This window comes from Ranitomeya variabilis, chromosome 4 (assembly GCF_051348905.1).
Source record: "Ranitomeya variabilis isolate aRanVar5 chromosome 4, aRanVar5.hap1, whole genome shotgun sequence".
In the NCBI taxonomy this organism is placed as follows: Eukaryota; Metazoa; Chordata; class Amphibia; order Anura; family Dendrobatidae; genus Ranitomeya; species Ranitomeya variabilis.
In genome coordinates, this window is record NC_135235.1 from 704,820,102 (window position 1) to 704,843,016 (window position 22,915).

Genomic DNA, 22,915 nt, shown 5'->3' on the forward strand with positions numbered 1-22,915 from the left:
GAAGATGACGCAGGGGTTGCAGGAGAAGGGGCAATTAAACTAGTGGCGTCAGGGAGTTCAGGGATGGTACTGGAGGCATGGGAAGGCAGAGACACACTAGAAGGGCGAGACAAACCTGACATCACAGACACATTGGGAGGTGAGGGGGGAGGGACAGCAATAGTCCGCTTTTTCTTTTTCTCTTTCCATTTTTGGGATCGGCGCTGCGGTCTGGGGAGCCTCGGTGGGCTCATTTCTTGCAGCCTGGTCATGGTAGCCGACCTGTGATGGTCCGTGTGCTGCTGCTGCATGGTGGTGGTGCTGAAAAGCATGCCAGGGACCAGCTGCTGCTGCTGCATGGTAGTGGTGGGGAAGGCCATGCCAGGGTCCAGGTGCTGCTGCTGCATCCTGGTGGTGGTGAAAGCCATTTTAGGGTCCGGGTGCTGCTGCATGCTGGTGGTGGTGAAAAGCATGCCAGGGTCCGGGTGCTGCTGCTGCAGCTGGGACCTGGTGATGGTGGCCAACCTGTCCTGATCCAGATGCTGCTGCTGCATGGTGGTGGCAGGGGAGGATATCCAAGCAGGAGCAGCAGTTGGCATGGTGGTGGCATTGGGATGTCCAACAGCACAGCATGATTTTGACGCTGTAGTGGTGTCCGGCAGTGCTTGGAATGGTTGTGGCCATGCAGTGGTATGCAGCAGAGTTCGGCATTGAAATCAAGCGTGACAGTGTTGGCATAGGTGGAAATGCCACCACTGGCTGCTGAAAATACCGAGTCTGCTGCATAGCCGGCACGTAAGCAGCATTGGACTCCTGCATGACACTAAGCTGGAGATCAGGAGTAAGGTGTTCCGACATGCCCTTTTCTATTTGATTAAAAAAATGATGTGCTGGACTCTGGAGGTCGGCTTTCACTTGGTCAAGGTCTCTGGTGACATCCTGGATAAGTGTATTCATATGGTTTAAGCCACGATCCAGTCTGTCACCCATCGCCTTGAGTCCATCGTGAAAGATCGAGCTCAAGTGCAAAAACTGTCCGAGGCCCTCTGCCACTGCTGGGAAGAGCCCCTCAAAAAAGAGGCAGAGGACTGGGACAGGGGAACACCTGATGGACCAGCTTCCTGGTCTCCAGTCTGTGTTTCATGCCCACTTGCTGCTGCGCTGCTGGATGGCTGTGACAGGTCCGTGGCTGTTTGATGAAGGACTGCTCTAGAACTAGGGTCAAGAGTGCTGCTCCAGGTGCTATGAACAAAAAAAACCCCAAAAACATTAGTACAAAACATTTATAATAGTAAAAGCGCCAACTCCTGTGGAATTAAAAAATACAGATTAGGCAATACAACACAATCCAATGCAACTCAAAAATACTTACGTTTTCTGGGCAAGGACCGGTCTCAAAAATGCCAGCAGATGGTTATCTTTTCTGATCCTTGTACCCGGCTCTCTTGACGAAGGTCCTTGTTGGAGCGATCCTTCATCGAACGCCAATGTGTTCTGACTTTGAGCACTGTTGAAAAAAAAAATAATGGTTAGACAATGCACTTTTGGCCGGGAACACACAACTGTGTGTGATGAGAGAAACTCTCAGGAGTTCCTCTCATCACACACAGTTGTGTGATCCCAGCCAAGGTCACTGCTCTATCACACCGCATTGCAATACTTACGAAATGCCTTGTGGACCCGAGCCAGGGCGTTGTCCCAGCCATGCCACATCGCTTGGGCCACCTCTTTCCATAGCCGCCGGATCGTCACGTTGTCCGAGTGCTGCGGAACCCGGGTGTCCCACAACGGGACTCAATCATGGACCAGTGAGATGAGGATATCGTTATCAATGAGGTCCTCATCCCGTTCTGGAACCTAGAAAATAAATAAATACATTAATGTTGGAGACATTAACATAAGGAAAAGATAGAAAACAACAGAGACAGAAAACAGGCAAGAATATTCAAAGTCAAGAAAAAAAAAGGAGTTAAGAAGAAAAAGGTAAAGAAAGAGCAAAGTAAAGAAGTGAACAGTCAAGAATAGTAAAGTCAGGATACCATAAACAGGGTACAATCAGTCAGATATACTTACACGCCGCCTTGCCACACAACCGTGTCCACGCTGCTCCTGCTCGGCCTCTGCCGCAGTTGAAGAACTTCTGAAAAAAAAATTTGTCACATGTGTAGATGGTGTAGATGTGACAGAGAAAACTTACCAATCTGAGGAGGTGAGTACTCACTTCACTGTCATTTCCACCTTGTTCAGGCCCAAGACGTTGCTCCTCAGAAGAAGAAGATGACATTCTGATTTACGCAGCAAGAAAAAAGAGACAGAAATTATTAGGACATACAGAGAGAGAAAAAAGAAAATACAGACATTGGCTTTGACACTTACATTGTCCAAATGTCCCAGGTTCTTTCCAGCGTCTGATCTTCTTCCCAGTCTGCATAGTTGTGACCTGCAAATGCACTCCCTCTTTTTATCACCTTGTATGTGGGGGAGGCTAATCAGTGTCTAGACAGGTTTTCCTGTGGTAAAAGGCATGCGTTCATAAACGCAAACAAATGCATGTGCTTGCGAAGGCATGCGTTCACATAGACTGAAATGTGTTTTTCGCCACATTACTTCCGCTAACAACCGCATACGTTTCGAGATGGCAAATTCACGCCTCTGAAATTACAACATGTAGTGTTTACCGCGCCAAGCCGCAGACGACGAAACAACGCATGCGTCGTCAAACGCGGCAAAACGCAACCGATCGCAGACACTTGCGTCCCTAATGATAAAGATAGGAATACACCACGCATGCGGAAAATTGCGGCACAAATGCTGCGGACACAACCGCAAATGTGAAACCAGCCTTAGCAATGTAAACTATCGTAAGGACCAGTATTTTCTGTCAGATCAATGTCAAGAAGAAATATTAGACATTTAAATAGAACTTTTTAGAACAGTGCAGAGCTGAGGGATCTTCAATTTAGATCTCAGGCATTTGGAAGAGCTAATTGAAACCTTTTTTAAACACTCCCAGGGAGTTACAGCCTCAGATAAGCGAGACAGGCCGATCCCACCACAATCAAACTATCATACAGAATGAACTTGTAAAAAAAGTTACATCCTCAACAACATATGTGTGATGGAAGAACTCCAACACTAAACCAGAGCTGCACTCATTTATGGTGGACCATTGGATCTACTATGAGTCCTGACCAGAAGAGTAGAGAAACTAATCGTGCTCCCATTTCAGGAGAGATTGTGCAGTAATCTGAATTCCTTAAGGTACCTTCACATTAAGCGACGCTGCAGCGATAGCGACAACGATGCCGATCGCTGCAGCGTCGCTGTTTGGTCGCTGGAGAGCTGTCACACAGACCGCTCTCCAGCGACCAACGATGCCGAGGTCCCCGGGTAACCAGGGTAAACATCGGGTTGCTAAGCGCAGGGCCGCGCTTAGTAACCCGATGTTTACCCTGGTTACCAGCGTAAAAGTAAAAAAACAAACAGTACATACTCACCTGCGCGTCCCCCGGCGTCCGCTTCCTGCACTGACTGAGCGCCGGCCCTAACAGCAGAGCGGTGACGTCACCGCTGTGCTGTACTTTCACTTTACGGCTGGCGCTCAGTCAGTGTGGGAAGCGGACGCCGGGGGACGCGCAGGTGAGTAAGTACTGTTTTTTTTTTTACTTTTACGCTGGTAACCAGGGTAAACATCGGGTTACTAAGCGCGGCCCTGCGCTTAGTAACCCGATATTTACCCTGGTTACCAGTGTAAAACATCGCTGGCATCGTTGCTTTTGGTGTCAAACCTGACGATAAACGCCGATCTGACGACCAAATAAAGTTCTGAACTTTCTTCAACGACCAGCGATATCACAGCAGGATCCTGATCGCTGCTGCGTGTCAAACACAACGATATCGCTAGCCAGGACGCTGCAACGTCACGGATCGCTAGCGATATCGTTTAGTGTGACGGTACCTTTAGGATCGAAAACATAATGGAATTTATGACGTGGAGTGAATCCATGAGACCAGGGCACGAGCCAACACATCTCCTGCAAGCGTGAACAATGTACAGAGGGTACAGAAAGTATTCAGACCCCTTTACATTTTTCACTTTTTTGGTTCATTGCAGCCATTTGGTAAATTCAAAAAAGTTCTTTTTTTTCTCATTAATCTACACTCTGCACCCCATCTTGACTGAAAAAAAATCAGAAATGTAGAAATTTTTGCAAATTTAATAAAAAAAAGAAAAACTGAAATATACATGGTCATAAGTATTCAGACGCTTTGCTCAGACACTCATATTAAAGTCACATGCTGTCCATGTCCTTGTGATCCTCCTTGAGATGGTTCTACTCCTTCATTGGAGTCCAGCCAGGGGCAGACACAAGCAGCAATGGGCCCCAGTGCAGGAAATACGTCGGGGGCCCCCCTCATGCATGTACACTGTGTATAAAATGCCTATAATAACATGTGTGTATACACAGCAGAAAATACATACACATACACACACACACACACACACACACACTAGCCCTATATACATAGCAGCACACACACACACACTAGCCCTATATACATAGCAACACACACACACACACACACACTAGCCCTATATACATAGCAGCACACACACACTAGCCCTATATACACACACAGCAGTATACACACACTAGCCCTATATACACACACAGCAGTATACACACACTAGCCCTATATACACACACAGCAGTACACACTGCCCCCTCATGCATGTACACTGTATATAAAATGCCTATAATAACATGTGTATACACAGCAGAAAATACACACACACACACACACACACACACACACTAGCCCTATATACATAGCAACACACACACACACACACACTAGCCCTATATACATAGCAGCACACACACACTAGCCCTATATACACACACAGCAGTATACACACACTAGCCCTATATACACACACAGCAGTATACACACACTAGCCCTATATACACACACAGCAGTACACACTGCCCCCTCATGCATGTACACTGTATATAAAATGCCTATAATAACATGTGTATACACAGCAGAAAATACACACACACACACACACACACTAGACCTATATACATAGCAGCACACACACACACTAGCCCTATATACATAGCAGCACACACACACACACACACTAGCCCTATATACATAGCAGCACACACACACACACACACACACACACTAGCCCTATATACATAGCAGCACACATACACACACTAGCCCTATATATATAGCAGCACACACACACACACACACACACACACACTAGCCCTATATACATAGCAGCACACACACACACACACTAGCCCTATATACATAGCAGCACACACACACTAGCACTATATACATAGCAGCACACACACACTAGCCCTCTATACATAGCAGCACACACACACACACACACACTAGCCCTATATACATAGCAGTACACACACACACTAGCCCTATATACATAGCAGCACACACACACACACACACACACACTAGCCCTATATACATAGCAGCACACACACTAGCCCTATATACATAGCAGCACACACACACACACACTAGCCCTATATACATAGCAGCACACACACACACACACTAGCCCTATATACATAGCAGCGCACACACACACTAGCCCTATATACAAAGCACACACACACTAGCCCTATATACATAGCAGCACACACACACACACTAGCCCTATATACACGCACACAGCAGTATACACATACACTAGCCCTATATACATAGCAGCACACACACACACACACACTAGCCCTATATACATAGCAGCACACACACACACACACACTAGCCCTATATACATAGCAGCACACACACACACACTAGCCCTATACATAGCAACACACACACACTAGCCCTATATACACACACACACACTAGCCCTATATACACACACAGCAGTATACACACACAGCAGTACACACACACTAGCCCTATATACACACACAGCAGTATACACACATACAGCAGTACACACACACTAGCTCTATATACATACACAGCAGTATGCACACACACACACACTAGCCCTATATACACGCACACAGCAGTATACACACACACTAGCCCTATATACACACAGCAGTACACACACACACACACACACACACTAGCCCTATATACATAGCAGCACACACACACACACACTAGCCCTATATACATAGCAGCACACACACACTAGCCCTATATACATAGCAGCACACACACTAGCCCTATATACATAGCAGCATCCACACACTAGCCCTATATACATAGCAGCACACACACACACACACTAGCCGTATATATATATAGCAGCACACACTAGCCCTATAAATATATAGCAGCACACACACACACACACACACACACTAGCCCTATATACATAGCAGCACACACACACACACACTAGCCCTATATACATAGCAGCACACACACACTAGCCCTATATACATAGCACCACACACACACACTAGCCCTATATATATAGCAGCACACACACACACACTAGCCCTATATATATAGCAGCACACACACACACACACTAGCCCTATATACATAGCAACACACACACACACACACTAGCCCTATATATAGCAGCACACACACACACACACACACACTAGCCCTATATATATAGCAACACACACACTATCCCTATATACATAGCAGCAGCACACACACACTACCCCTATATACATAGCAGCACACACACACACACACACACACACACTAGCCCTATATACATAGCAGCACACACACACACTAGCCCTATATATATAGCAGCGCACACACACTAGCCCTATATATATAGCAGCACACACACACACACACTAGCCCTATATATATATAGCAGCACACACACACACACACTAGCCCTATATATATAGCAGCACACACACACACTATCGCTATATACATAGCAGCACACACACACACACACACACACACACTAGCCCTATATACATAGTAGCACACACACTAACCCTATATACATAGCAGCACACACACTAGCCCTATATACATAGCAGCACACACACACACACACACTAGCCCTATATACATAGCAGCACACACACTAGCCCTATATACATAGCAGCACACACACACACACTAGCCCTATATATATAGCAGCACACACTAGCCCTATATATATAGCAGCACACACACACACACACACTAGCCGTATATACATAGCAGTACACACACACTAGCCCTATATACACACAGCAGTACACACACAGCAGTATACACACACACTAGACCTATTTACACACACAGCAGTATACACACACAGCAGTATACACACACACAGCAGTATACACACACACACTAGCCCTACATACACGCACACAGCAGTATACACACACACTAGACCTATTTACACACACAGCAGTATACACACACACACACAGCAGTATACACACACACACAGCAGTATACACACACACACTAGCCCTATATACACATACAGCAGTATACACACACACACTAGCCCTATATACACGCACACAGCAGTACACACACACACACTAGCCCTATATACACGCACACAGCAGTATACCCACACACACAGCAGTATACCCACACACACAGCAGTATACACACACACACACACACACACCAGCCCGGACAGCAGCGTAATGTATGCTAACAGGTGAAGTCAGGAAGGGGGCCCCTTTTGACCGTCATATCCCATGTGCGCAGTAGAGCGGGCCCCCTGCTTCTCCTGTTAGCAATAATACTGCCGCCGGCTGTCATTCACCTCATTGCTTTGTATCTCCGTCGGGGCCCCCTCCCACTCTGGGCCCCAGTGCAGTTGCACCGGTTGAACCGGCGGTATGTTCGCCCCTGAGGCCAGCTGTGTTTAATTAACCCCCGGAGCCTTTTTCAGTTTTGCGTTTTCATTTTTAACTCCCCTTTTTCTCAGAGCCATAACATTTTTATTTTTCCCTCAATATGGCCATGTGAGGGCTTGTTTTTTGCGGGACGAGTTGTACTTTTGAATGACACTATTGGTTTTACCATGTTGTGTACTAGAAAATGGGAAAAAATTCCAAGAGTTGTGAAATTTCCTTCCCCCCAAAAAAAGTGCAATCCCACACTTGGTTTTTTGTTTGGCTTTTTTGCTACGTTCACTAAATGCTAAAACTGACCTGCCATTATAATTCTCCAGGTCATTACGAGTTCACAGACACCAAACATGTCTAGGTTCTCTTTTATCTATATGGTGAAAAAAAAACGAACAAACAAAAAAACTTTGATAAAAAAAAAGAAGAACATTTGCGCCATTTTCCGATACTCGTAGCGTCTCATTTTTCGTGATCTCGGGTTGGGTGATGGCTTATTTTTTTGCATGCCGAGCTGATGTTTTTAATGATACCATGTTGGTGCAAATATGATCTTTTGATCGCCCGTTATTGCATTTTAATGCAATGTCGCGGGGATCAAAAAAAGTAATTCTGTCATTTTGACTTTTTTCTCGCTGTGCCGTTTAACGATCAGGTTAATCCTGCTTTTTTTATTGATAGATCGGGCGATTCTGAATGCGGCGATACCAAATAAGTGTAGGTTTGATTTTATTTTTATTGTTTTATTTTGAATGGGGCGAAAGGGGGGTGATTTGAATTTTTACATTTTTTTTATTTTTATATTTTTAAAAACTTATTTTGTTTTACTTTTGGTATGCATCAATAGTCTCCATAGGAGACTAGAAGCTGCCACAACCCGATCGGCTCTGCTACATAGAGGCGATGTTCAGATGGCCTGTATATAGCAGATTTACTCACTTGCTATGAGCACCGACCACTAGGTGGTGCTCACAGGAAGCCATCACTGACAACCATAGAGGTCTCCAAGAGACCTCAGGTTGACATGCCAACACACCGGTGACCCTCGATCATGTGATGGGGGTCACCGGTGTGCGTATTTCCTTCGTTTGCCAGAAGCAAAATTTAAATGCCGCTTCAGAGTTTGATAGCGGCATTTAACTGGCTAATAGCAGCGGGTGGATCTCGACTCCACCCGCGGCTATTGCGGGCACATGTCAGCTGTTCAAAACAGCTGACATGTCCCCGGAAAGAAGTGGGCTCACCTCCGAAGCTCACATCAAAGGGAGGGAGTCCGACTTCAGTGTACTATTACGCCCGATGTCGATAAGGGGTTAATCTGACAGGACTTGATTTGGAAAGGCACACACCCGTCTATATAAGACCTCACAGCTCACAGTGCATGTCAGACCAAATGAGAATCATGAGGTCAAAGGAACTGGCCAAGGAGCTCAGAGACAGAATTGTGGCAAGGCACAGATCTGGCAAAGGTTGCAAAATAATTTCTGCAGTACTCAAGGTTCCTAAGAGCACAGTGGCCTCCATAATCCTTAAATGGAAGAAGTTTGGGACCACCAGAAGTCTTCCTAGATCTGGCCATCCAGCCAAACTGAGCAATCGTGGGAGAAGAGCTTTGGTGAGAGAGGTAAAGAAGAACCCCAAGATCACCGTGGCTGAGCTCCAGAGATACAGTAGGCAGATGGGAGAAAGTCAACTATCACTGCAGCCCTCCACCAGTCGGGCATTTATGGCAGAGTGGCCTGACGGAAGCCTCTCCTCTGTGCAAGACATATGAAAGCCCGCATAGAGTTTGCTGAAAAAACACATGAAGGACTCCCAGACTATGAGAAATAAGATTCTCTGGTCTGATGAGACGAAGGTAGACCTTTTTGGTGATAATTCTAAGCGGTATGTGTGGAGAAAACCAAGCAATGCTCATCACCTGCCCAATACAATCCCAACAGTGAAACATGGTGGTGGCAGCATCATGCTATTAGGGTGTTTTTCAGCTGCAGGGACAGGACGACTGGTTGTCATTGAAGGAAACATGAATGTGGCCAAGTACACAGATATCCTGGATGAAAACCTCTTCCAGAGTGCTCTGGACCTCAGACTTGGCCGAAGGTTCACCTTCCAACAAGATAATGACCCTAAGCACACAAAGGATTGGCTTCAGAACAAATCTGTGACAACTCTGTGACCATCTGGCCAAGCCAGAGCCCTGACCTAAACTAAATTGAGCATCTCTGGAAAGACCTGAAAATGGCTGTCCACCAACGTTCACTATCCAACCTGATGGAACTGGAGAGGATCTGCAAGGAAGAATGGCAGAGGATCCCCAAATCCAGGTGTGAAAAACTTATTGACTCATTACCAAGAAGACTCATGGCTGTACATGCTCAAAAGGTGCTTCTACTCAATACTGAGAAAAGTGTCTGAATACTTATGACCATGTGATAATTCAGTTTTTCTTTTTAATAAATTTGCAAAAATTACTACATTTCTGTTTTTTTCCAGTCAAGATGGGGTGCAGAGTGTCCATTAATGAGGAAAAAATGAACTTTTTTGAATTTACCCAATGGCTGCAATGAAACAAAGAGTGAAAAATTTAAAGGGACCTGAATACTTTCCGTACCCAGTGTATATTACAGCCATCAGACATGCACAACTTAGAGATATATCATGGCACAGGTGTACTGTTTATTATGTAGTTTATCACAATCTTGTATGAAGTTAGTCAGTTTTATAAGAAATTGTAAAATCAGGATAAAGGGAAACTCTGCTGTTATTGTACAGAAATTCACACTTGGTCTCACTGCACATTTAATGTTGTCGATCATAAAAGTGAAGTTTGGCCAGAAAGACTGGACCTGGTCTTGTAGGGACCATATGAGCACATTCATCAGCACGGGAGGGGAAGAAGGTAGATCCATCCAATATCAGGGATCTAAAAATGACCCAAGTGATCCATAATAGGATGACCAGCCATAGACATAATATTAGGAAAGGTGTAATCTGTCTGTTTCGGCATTTCAGTTTAGAATATAAACAAGATCCCACCAGTTTAAGACTCATTATATTAGAACAAATATCAGAACATGTGTCTAATAGGTCCCAAAGACTTGTGAATAGAGAATCCTATTGGATTTTTAAACTTTCCACACTTAAACCGGAGGATTTTCCATGTGCATATATTTTTCTTTATATGGATTTTATTGTGCATCCAATATGTATTTTACATCTATTTGTATAGTTTTGTATACGAAGAAAGGTTTCTATACAAAATACTGCACCATAGGCGCGGTTTAATTAATTAATTAAGCAACAGGATTAGTGACGCCGTTCTGGAGGATATAAAACATCCACAATTTATCATTTGTATATGCCTGAGGAAGGAGCTGGTGCACATCGGAAATGGGTAGACTATTAAAATGAAAAGTTTGGCGGTTTTTTACGTTCATTTGTTTTGATGCCCAACTTTATGGCTCGGCACTTGGCAGCACTTTTCAAAGCCCTGATTTTTTCCTTCTTCCCACATCAGGGATTTTGGAAGCCAACAGCATTATTACTATCCTCCGCTTTCTCATCATAATATTTTTCTAACTTGTCAGCACATTCTACGTACGCTGTCATTTGGCTTTGTAGTTTACAGATCTGGGCAGGTAACGGTGAGAGACTTCTAATCTCAGGGGGTAGGTGGATCCTCCATGTTGTAAGCTCTATAGAAAAGGGATTTCAATGCCCAAAGTCACTTGGAGAGTGACATAACAGCTGGCTTGTCAAGGTAAGGAGGCTTATTCGCCGTGCAATGCTCCTCTGGGAAATTAAATATTCAAATTACCTTTTCTGAGAAAAAGAAGACTTAACTCTATAGCGCTACCTGTTGGAAGTAGCGATCCTACAAGTCACAATCAACCCTTTAACGAGTCGTGCAATATGACTTCGGATAAAAGCCAAATCAGTATCTCAATTCGCAGACACGGTGTTTCGGGCTGTTGGCCCTCGTCAGTGCGAAGCATGAGAACTGATTTGGCTAGGTGAGAGGCTCTGGACTGGGGTCTAAGGGGTAGCGTCACTGACGTGGGCCAACAGTCCGAAACACCGTGTCTGCGAATTGAGATACTGATTTGGCTTTTATCCGAAGTCATATTGCACGACTCGTTAAAGGGTTGATTGTGACTTGTAGGATCGCTACTTCCAACAGGTGGCGCTATAGAGTTAAGTCCTCTTTTTCTCAGAAGAGGCAATTTGAATATTCAAAGTCACTTGGACAGTTTTGGGCGGAGAATGTTGTGGTCCAGAGACAAAATGGTGATCATGGTAATACGGCCGCACTACACCACCGATAAAGCAGCCACAGCCGGTGACTGAGAACAATCTGTGACTTCTCTGCACTTAGTGGTCACTACTCACCTGGGTAGTCATATTTAGGAATCTCCTCTTTACACCGCTCATCACCCCTCACATATGTCTCTGTAGTATTAATATGGGTCAGATCTTCTCCCTGAAACAAATATTGTAAAAGTCACAGACAGAGAAGTCACATCTATGATCAGCTCTAATCTTGCCATCTCCACCATTCTCATTACACAATGTGACAAAACACTCTGGGATCGCCTTTGCTGGGGTCAAAGGTCACGTGGTTTGCGCATTGAATTCTGAGGCGACAGCAGGTTTCCAAGTTGACTGACCTCAGGTCAGGTTTATTAAAGTGAAAGCAAATAGAAAAAACAAAACATAAAAATAAATCCTAGCCTGTCCGGCGCTAACTAAACAAATACGTTGCTATCTAACAACTGGGGGGGCTTCTCCCTCCCAGCTAACATTACACAGATCATGAGCACAGCTCTCACTCACGTTTGTCTCACACAGACAGGCATTCTGTGTGCCCCAGGCTGACGCTGAAAACCCCCAGCTGGTCATCCTTTATTCCTACACTTATTAACCCCTGAGTATCCTGAAGATACTGAGCGGCCTAATTCACATAGGACAAGTACCTGGGCGAGATATACCTGCCCCCGACTACCAGACCGACATGACTCTTACATATCCTCCCCCCCTGCTCAGACCACTCAGGTCGAGCAAGAATACTCTCGAAACAGTGTACTCGGGACAGGGCATCAGCGTTCCCCATCTGCACCCCAGGGCGGTGCTCCACCGTGAAAGAGTAAGCCTGCAGGGCAAGGAACCACCGGGTTACCCGACTATTACGGTCCTTGTGGAGGTGCATCCACTTGAGAGGGGCATGGTCCGTGACCAGCCTAAACTTCCTACCTGCCAGGTAACATTTGAGGGAGTCGAGAGCCCATTTGATGGCTAGGCACTCTTTTTCAACCATGGCATACCTCTGCTCATGTACATTCAGTTTCCGACTGAGGTAGAGGACCGGGTGTTCGACTCCGTCCCTTACCTGGGAAAGTACAGCTCCGACACCAGTATCAGAAGCATCAGTTTGCACCACAAACTCGCTGCTGAAATCAGGAGTCACTAGTACGGGCTGAGAGCACAAAGCCCGTTTCAGACTGTGGAAGGCCTCTTCAGCCGCTGAGGTCCATTTTACCATGACGGAATCCCTCCCTTTGGTAAGATCCGTCAAGGGGGTAGCCATGGCCGCAAAGTTGGGTATGAACCGGCGATAATAGCCGACAATGCCCAGGAAAGCTTGAACTTGTTTCTTGTTCACTGGTTGCGGCCAGCCCTGAATTGCCTGTATTTTGTCGATCTGGGGTTTAACCACTCCTCTGACAATCACGTAGCCCAAGTATCGGGCTTCTTCAAGGCCGATGTGACATTTCTTGGGATTCGCCGTTAAGCCTGCGTCTCGCAGGTCATCAATCACCGCCTGTACCTTCCGGAGGTGAGCTTCCCAGTCCATGCTGTAAATTATGATGTCGTCTAGGTAGGCAGAAGCGTACTGCCTGTGGGGCCTCAAGACTCGATCCATCAATCTCTGGAACGTTGCTGGGGCTCCGTGAAGTCCAAACGGCATGTAGATATACTGGAACAGCCCTTCCGGTGTAGCAAATGCCGTCTTCTCTCTGGCCGCCTCGGCCAGAGGGATCTGCCAGTACCCCTTTGTTAGATCCAGGGTCGTAATGTATCGGGCTTTACCAAGCCAGTCGATCAACTCATCGACCCGGGGCATAGGGTACGCATCAAATTTAGAAACCGCATTCAGTTTCCTAAAGTCATTGCAAAACCGTATAGAGCCATCCGGCTTAGGTATCAACACGATTGGACTGGACCAGGCGCTGTGCGACTCTTCAATGACTCCTAAGTCCAACATTGCCTTCACCTCCCGGGAGACGGCTTCACGGCGTGCTTCCGGAATCCGGTATGGCTTCACATGAACTGTGACACCAGGCTCTGTGACAATCTCATGTTTCACTAGCCTAGTCTGGCCAGGTTTTTCCGAGAAAAACTGTTGGTTCTGTAACAAAAACTGCTTAACCTCAGATTTTTGTCGTTCAGAGAGAGTCTCGGCAATCTGCACCTCCGATACGGTCGGTGAGCAAACCGGACTGGGCAGATCCGCTGTTAGGGCAGCGCGGTCTTTCCAGGGTTTTATCAGATTCACATGATAAATCTGTTCTGGTTTTCTCTTACCAGGCTGGTGCACTTTATAGTTCACTTCACCAACTCGTTCCACGACCTCAAAGGGGCCCTGCCATTTTGCCAGAAATTTACTATCCACCGTAGGGATTAGGATCAACACTGTCATGGTTCCCAATGGCAAGGGAACGTAAAAAACACATAAGTAACGAACGAGCTCTCGGGTGATGGAAACTCGAGTTGACCGTGAGCTAAATCTACCACACAACTAACAGTAGCCAGGGAGCATACCTACGGCTTCCTATATGCCACGCGCCAGCCGGAGGACTAACTACGCCTGGTAGAGGAAGAAACAGACCTGGCTTACCTCTAGGGAAATACCCCAAAAGATGATAGCAGCCCCCCACATGTAATAACGGTGAATTAAGAGGAAAAGACATACACAGTATGAAAGTAGATTTAGCAAAGAGAGGTCCACTTTCTAGATAGCAGAAGGATACAAGAGAGGACTTCACGGTCAACTGAAAACCCTTTCAAAAAACCATCCTGAAATTACTTTAAGACTCCTGTGTCAACTCATGACACAGGAGTGGCAATTTCAGCCCGCAAGAGCTTCCAGCTACAGAGAATTACAAAAACTGCAAACTGGACAAAAGGTACAAAACAAAAGGACAAAGTCCACTTAGCTGATCAGCAGACTAGTAGCAGGAACATGCAACCGAAGGCTCTGGTTACAATGATGACCGGCAAGGAAATGACTGGAGAGCAAGGCTAAATAGGAAACTCCCAAACACTGATGGAAGCAGGTGAACAGAAGAAGCAAACTGCAAACAAGTCACCAGTACCACCAGCAACCACCAGGGGAGCCCAAAAAGCGGATACACAACAGTACCCTCCCCTTAAGGAGGGGGCACCGAACCCTCACAAGAACCGCCAGGGCGATCTGGATGAGCCCTATGAAAGGCACGAACCAAATCCGAGGCATGAACATCAGAGGCAGTTACCCAAGAATTATCTTCCTGACCATAGCCTTTCCATTTAACCAGATATTGAAGTCTCCGTCTGGAAATACGGGAGTCCAAGATCTTCTCCACGACGTACTCCAATTCACCCTCCACCAGCACAGGAGCAGGAGGTTCAGTAGAAGGAACCACCGGTACCTCATATCTCCGCAACAACGACCGATGGAACACATTATGGATAGCAAAAGATGCCGGGAGGTCCAAACGAAAGGAAACAGGGTTAAGAATCTCCAAAATCCTATAAGGACCGATGAACCGAGGCTTAAATTTGGGAGAAGAAACCCTCATAGGGACAAAACGGGAAGACAACCACACCAAGTCCCCAACGTGAAGGTGGGGACCAACACGACGACGACGGTTAGCAAACTGCTGAGTCCTCTCCTGGGACAATTCCAAATTATCCACCACTTGTCCCCAAATCCGATGCAACCGATCCACCACCGCATCCACTCCAGGACAATCCGAAGATTCAACCTGACCAGATGAAAAACGCGGATGAAACCCTGAATTGCAAAAGAAAGGAGAAACCAAAGTGGCAGAACTAGCCCGATTATTAAGAGCAAACTCCGCCAACGGCAGAAAGGCAACCCAATCATCCTGATCCGCAGACACAAAACACCTCAAATAAGTCTCCAAAGTTTGATTAGTTCGCTCCGTCTGGCCATTGGTCTGAGGATGGAATGCAGACGAAAAGGACAAATCAATGCCCAACCTGGCACAGACTGCCCGCCAAAATCTAGACACGAACTGGGTACCCCTGTTAGAAACGATGTTTTCCGGAATACCATGCAAGCGAACCACATTTTGAAAAAACAGAGGGACCAACTCAGATGAGGAAGGCAACTTAGGCAATGGCACCAAATGAACCATTTTAGAAAAACGGTCACACACCACCCAGATGACAGACATCTTCTGAGAAACAGGGAGATCCGAGATAAAGTCCATAGAGATGTGCGTCCAAGGCCTCTTCGGAATAGGCAAGGGCAACAACAACCCACTAGCCCTAGAACAACAAGGCTTGGCCCGAGCACACACATCGCAAGACTGCACAAAAACACGCACATCTCGAGACAGGGAAGGCCACCAGAAGGATCTAGCCACCAAATCTCTGGTGCCAAAAATTCCCGGATGACCTGCCAGAGTAGAAGAATGAACTTCCGAGATGACTCTAGTGGTCCACTCGTCAGGAACAAACAGTCTACCAGACGGACAACGATCAGGTCTATCCGCCTGAAATTCTTGCAAAGCACGTCGCAAATCTGGAGAGACAGCAGACAAAACCACTCCATCCTTAAGGACACCAGCAGGTTCAGAATTCCCAGGAGAGTCAGGCTCAAAACTCCTAGAAAGAGCATCTGCTTTCACATTCCTAGAACCCGGTAAGTACGAGACCACAAAATTAAACCGGGAAAAGAACAACGACCAACGTGCCTGTCTAGGATTCAGGCGCCTGGCAGACTCCAAATAAATTAAATTCTTGTGATCAGTCAAAACTACCACCTGATGTCTGGCACCCTCAAGCCAATGACGCCACTCCTCAAATGCCCACTTCATGGCCAAAAGCTCCCGATTACCAACATCATAATTTCGCTCGGCGGCCGAAAATTTTCGCGAAAAGAACGCACAAGGTCTCATCACTGAGCAGTCGGAACTTTTCTGCAACAAAACCGCCCCCGCTCCGATCTCGGAAGCATCGACCTCAACCTGAAAGGGAAGAGAAACATCAGGCTGGCGCAACACAGGGGCAGACAAAAAGCGGCGCTTAAGCTCCCGAAAGGCCTCCACGGCAGCAGGGGACCAATTGGCAACATCAGCACCCTTTTTAGTCAAATCCGTCAGAGGTTTGGCAACGCCAGAAAAAACAGCTATAAATCGACTATAAAAATTAGCAAAGCCCAAGAATTTCTGGAGACTCTTCAGAGAAGTAGGCTGCGTCCAGTCGTAAATAGCCCGAACCTTGACAGGGTCCATCTCAATAGAAGGGGAAAAAATATACCCCAAAAATGAAATTTTTTGAACCCCAAAAACACACTTTGAACCCTTTACACACAAAGAATTCTCCCGCAAAACCTGAAAAACCCTCCTGACCTGCTGAACATGAGACTCCCAGTCATCAGAAAAAATCAAAATATCATCCAAGTACACAATCATCAATTTATCCAAATATTCCCGGAAAATATCATGCATTAAGGACTGAAAGACAGAAGGTGCATTAGAAAGGCCGAAAGGCATTACCAAATACTCAAAATGGCCCTCAGGCGTATTAAATGCGGTCTTCCACTCATCCCCCTGCTTAATTCGCACCAAATTATACGCCCCACGAAGATCAATCTTAGAGAACCACTTAGCCCCCCTTATGCGAGCAAACAAATCAGTCAGCAAAGGCAACGGATACTGATATTTGACTGTAATTTTATTCAGGAGACGATAATCAATACAAGGCCTCAGAGAGCCATCCTTTTTAGAGACAAAGAAAAAACCGGCTCCTAAAGGTGATGAAGAAGGACGAATATGTCCCTTTTCCAGGGACTCCTTAATATACTCGCGCATAGCAGCATGTTCAGGTACAGATAGGTTAAACAAACGACCCTTTGGAAATTTACTGCCAGGAATCAGATCTATGGCGCAATCACAATCCCTGTGAGGAGGGAGTGAACCAATCTTAGGCTCTTCAAAAATATCACGATAATCAGACAAAAATGCCGGAATCTCAGATGGAATAGATGACGAAATGGACACCATAGGAGTGTCCCCATGAGCCCCCCGACATCCCCAGCTTAACACAGACATAGCCTTCCAGTCAAGGACTGGGTTATGAGACTGTAACCATGGTAATCCAAGCACCAAAACATCATGTAAATTGTACAACACAAGGAAGCGAATCACCTCCTGATGGTCTGGAGTCATACGCATAGTCACTTGCGTCCAGAACTGTGGTTTATTACAAGCCAAAGGTGTAGAATCAACACCCTTCAGAGGTATAGGGACGTCCAGAGGCTCTAAATCAAACCCACAGCGCCTGGCAAAGGACCAGTCCATAAGACTCAGAGCGGCGCCCGAGTCCACATAGGCATCCACGGTAATAACTGATAATGAACAAATCAAGGTTACAGACAAAATAAATTTGGACTGTAAAGTGCCAATTGAAATGGACTTGTCAACCTTCCTAGTACGCTTAGAGCATGCCGATATAACATGAGCAGAATCACCACAATAGAAGCATAACCCATTTTTACGCCTATAATTCTGCCGCTCGCTTCTGGACATAACTCTGTCACATTGCATTTTCTCTGGCGTCTCTTCAGAAGATACCGCCAAATGGTGCACGGGTTTGCGCTCCCGCAAACGCCGATCAATCTGAATTGCCATTGTCATGGACTCATTCAGACCTGTAGGCGCAGGGAACCCGACCATAACATCTTTAACGGCATCAGAAAGGCCCTCTCTGAAATTTGCCGCTAAGGCGCACTCATTCCACTGAGTAAGCACAGACCACCTACGAAATTTTTGGCAGTATATCTCCGCTTCATCTTGCCCTTGAGATAGGGCTATCAAAGCTTTTTCAGCTTGAATCTCCAAATTAGGTTCCTCATAAAGCAACCCTAAAGCCAGGAAAAACGCATCCACATTGAGCAACGCAGGATCCCCTGGTGCCAATGAAAATGCCCAATTTTGAGGGTCACCTCGCAGCAAAGAGATTACAATCTTAACCTGCTGGACAGGATCTCCTGAGGAGTGAGGTCTGAGAGAAAGGAATAATTTACAATTATATTTGAAATTCAAAAACCGAGATCTATCTCCGGAAAACACCTCTGGTGTAGGGATTTTAGGTTCAGAAATAGGAGCATGTATAACAAAATCTTGTAAATTTTGAACCTTCGTAGCAAGATTATTTAAACCTGCAGCCAAACTCTGGACATCCATGTTAAACAGCTAAGGACAGAGCCATTCAAGGGTTAAGAGGAGGTAAGAAGCAGCTAGACAGCAATTAAGGGCTAGGCAGCAAAACTCTGAGGGAAAGAAAAAAAAAAAAATTTCCCTTCAACACTTCTTTTTCTCCTGCTTCAGCCCAAACAATTAACACTTTGTCGGCCGGTCATACTGTCATGGTTCCCAATGGCAAGGGAACGTAAAAAACACATAAGTAACGAACGAGCTCTCGGGTGATGGAAACTCGAGTTGACCGTGAGCTAAATCTACCACACAACTAACAGTAGCCAGGGAGCATACCTACGGCTTCCTATATGCCACGCGCCAGCCGGAGGACTAACTACGCCTGGTAGAGGAAGAAACAGACCTGGCTTACCTCTAGGGAAATACCCCAAAAGATGATAGCAGCCCCCCACATGTAATAACGGTGAATTAAGAGGAAAAGACATACACAGTATGAAAGTAGATTTAGCAAAGAGAGGTCCACTTTCTAGATAGCAGAAGGATACAAGAGAGGACTTCACGGTCAACTGAAAACCCTTTCAAAAAAAACATCCTGAAATTACTTTAAGACTCCTGTGTCAACTCATGACACAGGAGTGGCAATTTCAGCCCGCAAGAGCTTCCAGCTACAGAGAATCACAAAAACTGCAAACTGGACAAAAGGTACAAAACAAAAGGACAAAGTCCACTTAGCTGATCAGCAGACTAGTAGCAGGAACATGCAACCGAAGGCTCTGGTTACAATGATGACCGGCAAGGAAATGACTGGAGAGCAAGGCTAAATAGGAAACTCCCAAACACTGATGGAAGCAGGTGAACAGAAGAAGCAAAGTGCAAACAAGTCACCAGTACCACCAGCAACCACCAGGGGAGCCCAAAAAGCGGATACACAACACAACACCCTATCCCCGGGTGCAAACGTACGGACCTTGGCGCCTCTATCATAACTTAGCCTCTGGGCTCCCTGGGCCTGTAACATATGTTCCCTAACAATGGGCATGACAGCAGCAATACGGTCCTGCATTTGCATTACATGGTCTATCACCGTTTTAAAGGGAGTGACTTGACCTTCCCAGGTTTCTTTTGCGACGTCCAACAGTCCACGGGGACGACGGGCGTATAATAGCTCGAAAGGCGAGAATCCTGTGGAAGGCTGGGGAACTTCCCTAATGGCAAACAGCAAATAGGGTAACAAGTAATCCCAGTTCTTCCCATCTTTGTCTATCGCCTTCCGGAGCATCTGTTTTAAGGTTTTATTGAACCGCTCAACCAACCCATCTGTTTGAGGGTGATAGACAGATGTACGCAACGGATCTATTTGTAAGAGTCTGCAGAGCTCCTTCATTACCCTCGACATAAAGGGAGTCCCCTGGTCAGTGAGTATCTGTTTTGGAATTCCTACCCGACTAAACACTTGCACCAATTCTTTGGCGATCGTTTTGGTAGCAGTGTTACGCAAAGGGATGGCTTCCGGGTAGCGAGTGGCATAGTCCATGATGATGAGGATATGTTGGTGCCCACGTGCGGACCGGGGAAGGGGCCCAACCAAATCCATCCCAATTCTCTCAAATGGGACCCCAATGATAGGGAGGGGTACCAAAGGGCTACAGAACCGAGGTTTAGGTGCCGAGATTTGGCACTCTGGACAGGACTCACAATAGTTACGCACATCATTGTGTATTCCAGGCCACACAAAACAATGCAATATCCTTTCTGTGTTTTTTTGTACCCCCAGATGTCCCCCCATTATATGTCCGTGGGCCAGGTCCAGTACCTTCCGCCGATAAGGTTTGGGTACCACTAACTGCTGCACAGTGTCTTCCCCTTTTTTTCCTACCTGGTAGAGTAAATCATTTTCAAGAACCATGTACGGGTACGCTAGCCTAGTGTCAGGTTCTACGGGTACGCTATCTATCACTTTTACATTTTTCCTAGCCTGAGTCAGGGTAGGATCTTTCATTTGTTCGCTGTGGAAGTCATCCAACTGAACTCCAAAATCTGGCAGGCAGGGTGCGGGATGGCTGTCTGCCTCCGCCTCTCGCTGAATTTCCTCAGTTTCCTCAGTTTCCCCCGCCAGAACTGAGAAGGGGTACTGAAGGTTAGATTCAACAACCTCCCCAGCAACGTCTTCCTGTGGGACCTCCTCTAAGAGTTCGGGACCTCCAGATGGCATGGGAAAAGATTCACAGCTACCGTGACGGAGCAACTGATTTTCCCACAACTGCCAGAAATGGGGAAAATCCCTACCCAGGATTACATCCTGTAACAATGCGGGAACGAGTCCCACTTTGTGTTGCACAGACCCATAGGGGGTGGAAATCGATATGACCGCTGTTAAGTACGAGCAGGTGTCACCATGCACACACGTTACAGAAAATTTGTCAGACGAACCAGACGGAAGTGCCACCAGACTAGCTTTCACCAGAGTCACCACACTTCCAGAATCTAGTAACGCCACAACACTTTTCCCATCAACAGATAATTCACACAGGTGTTTTGCTATATCATTTTGACCTGCATTCACATTCACCAGCCGTGTAACCAAAGACATGCGTTTCTTAGAGTCTATAACATCGCACTGCATGGGTTCAGTGGTAACAGGACAGTTCGCAGAAACATGGCCCTTCTCACGGCAGCGGAAACACCTAACAGGCCCCCTACTGAGACCACCGTCCAATACTCTCGGTCTCGGAGTGCGAGCAGTCCCGGGTTCCTCCCCCACAGTTTTTGGCGATTTTCCTTCACCCGTAGTCGCTGGAACAGTCTTACCGGTTCCACGAGGAGAAGGCACAGACCGGGTGCTAGCGGTTTCATCGGGAAGTCCTTCTGCCACGGAATAACGCTCGACCAACTCCACAAGTTGATCCGCTGTCGTGGGATTTCCTTGGCTTACCCACCTTTTCAGTGCTGGAGGTAGCACTCTCAGATACTTGTCCAGGACAACCCGCTGGATTATTTCTGGGGTTGTCAGTACCTCGGGTTGCAGCCATTTCTTTGTCAAGTAAATCAGGTCGAACATCTGAGACCGCGGTGGTTTATCTGGCTGGTATGTCCACTGATGTACCCTCTGTGCACGGACAGCCGTTGTCACACCTAGCCGGGCCAGGATCTCAACTTTCAGCTTCTCAAAGTCCTGAGCGACTTCCGGGTCTAAGTCATGGTAAGCTTTTTGGGCCTCGCCGGAGAGAAACGGAGCAATCAAATCGGCCCATCGTGCCTTCGGCCACTTCTCCCTCAACGCCGTCCGCTCAAACGTTGTCAGGTATGCCTCGACGTCATCTTCTGCAGTCAGCTTTTGCCAGTATCGACTCACATGGATCCTTCTGGACTCTGCTTCGGGGTCCACCTCAGGCATGCTCACCAGGCGCTGCGCCACCTGTTGGAGAAGGTGGCGGTCTGCAGCCGTCATGTCCACTAACTCCTTCAGCTGTGCGGCCATCAAGCGATTAGCTTCATGCTGTGCGGCAGTGGCCTGCTGCTGTACGGCAGTGGACTGTACTAAGGCTTTCACCACGTCTTCCATACTGTCGCCTGTGCCACGCGATGCCCGCGTTCTCCACCACAATGTGACAAAACACTCTGGGATCGCCTTTG

At 46.6% G+C, this 22,915-nt stretch overlaps 1 protein-coding gene across 2 annotated transcripts in view; it reads right to left on the reverse strand.

Moving 5' to 3' along the window:
• LOC143766477 (uncharacterized) overlaps positions 1 to 22,915 on the reverse strand; it is a 511,034-nt gene that overhangs the window by 8,430 nt on the left and 479,689 nt on the right. For both annotated transcript variants that reach the window (XM_077254194.1, XM_077254193.1), the window contains exon 6: positions 12,228 to 12,318. In XM_077254194.1, the coding sequence (XP_077110309.1) occupies positions 12,228 to 12,318 (91 nt within the window). The remainder of the gene's footprint in view (positions 1 to 12,227; positions 12,319 to 22,915) is intronic.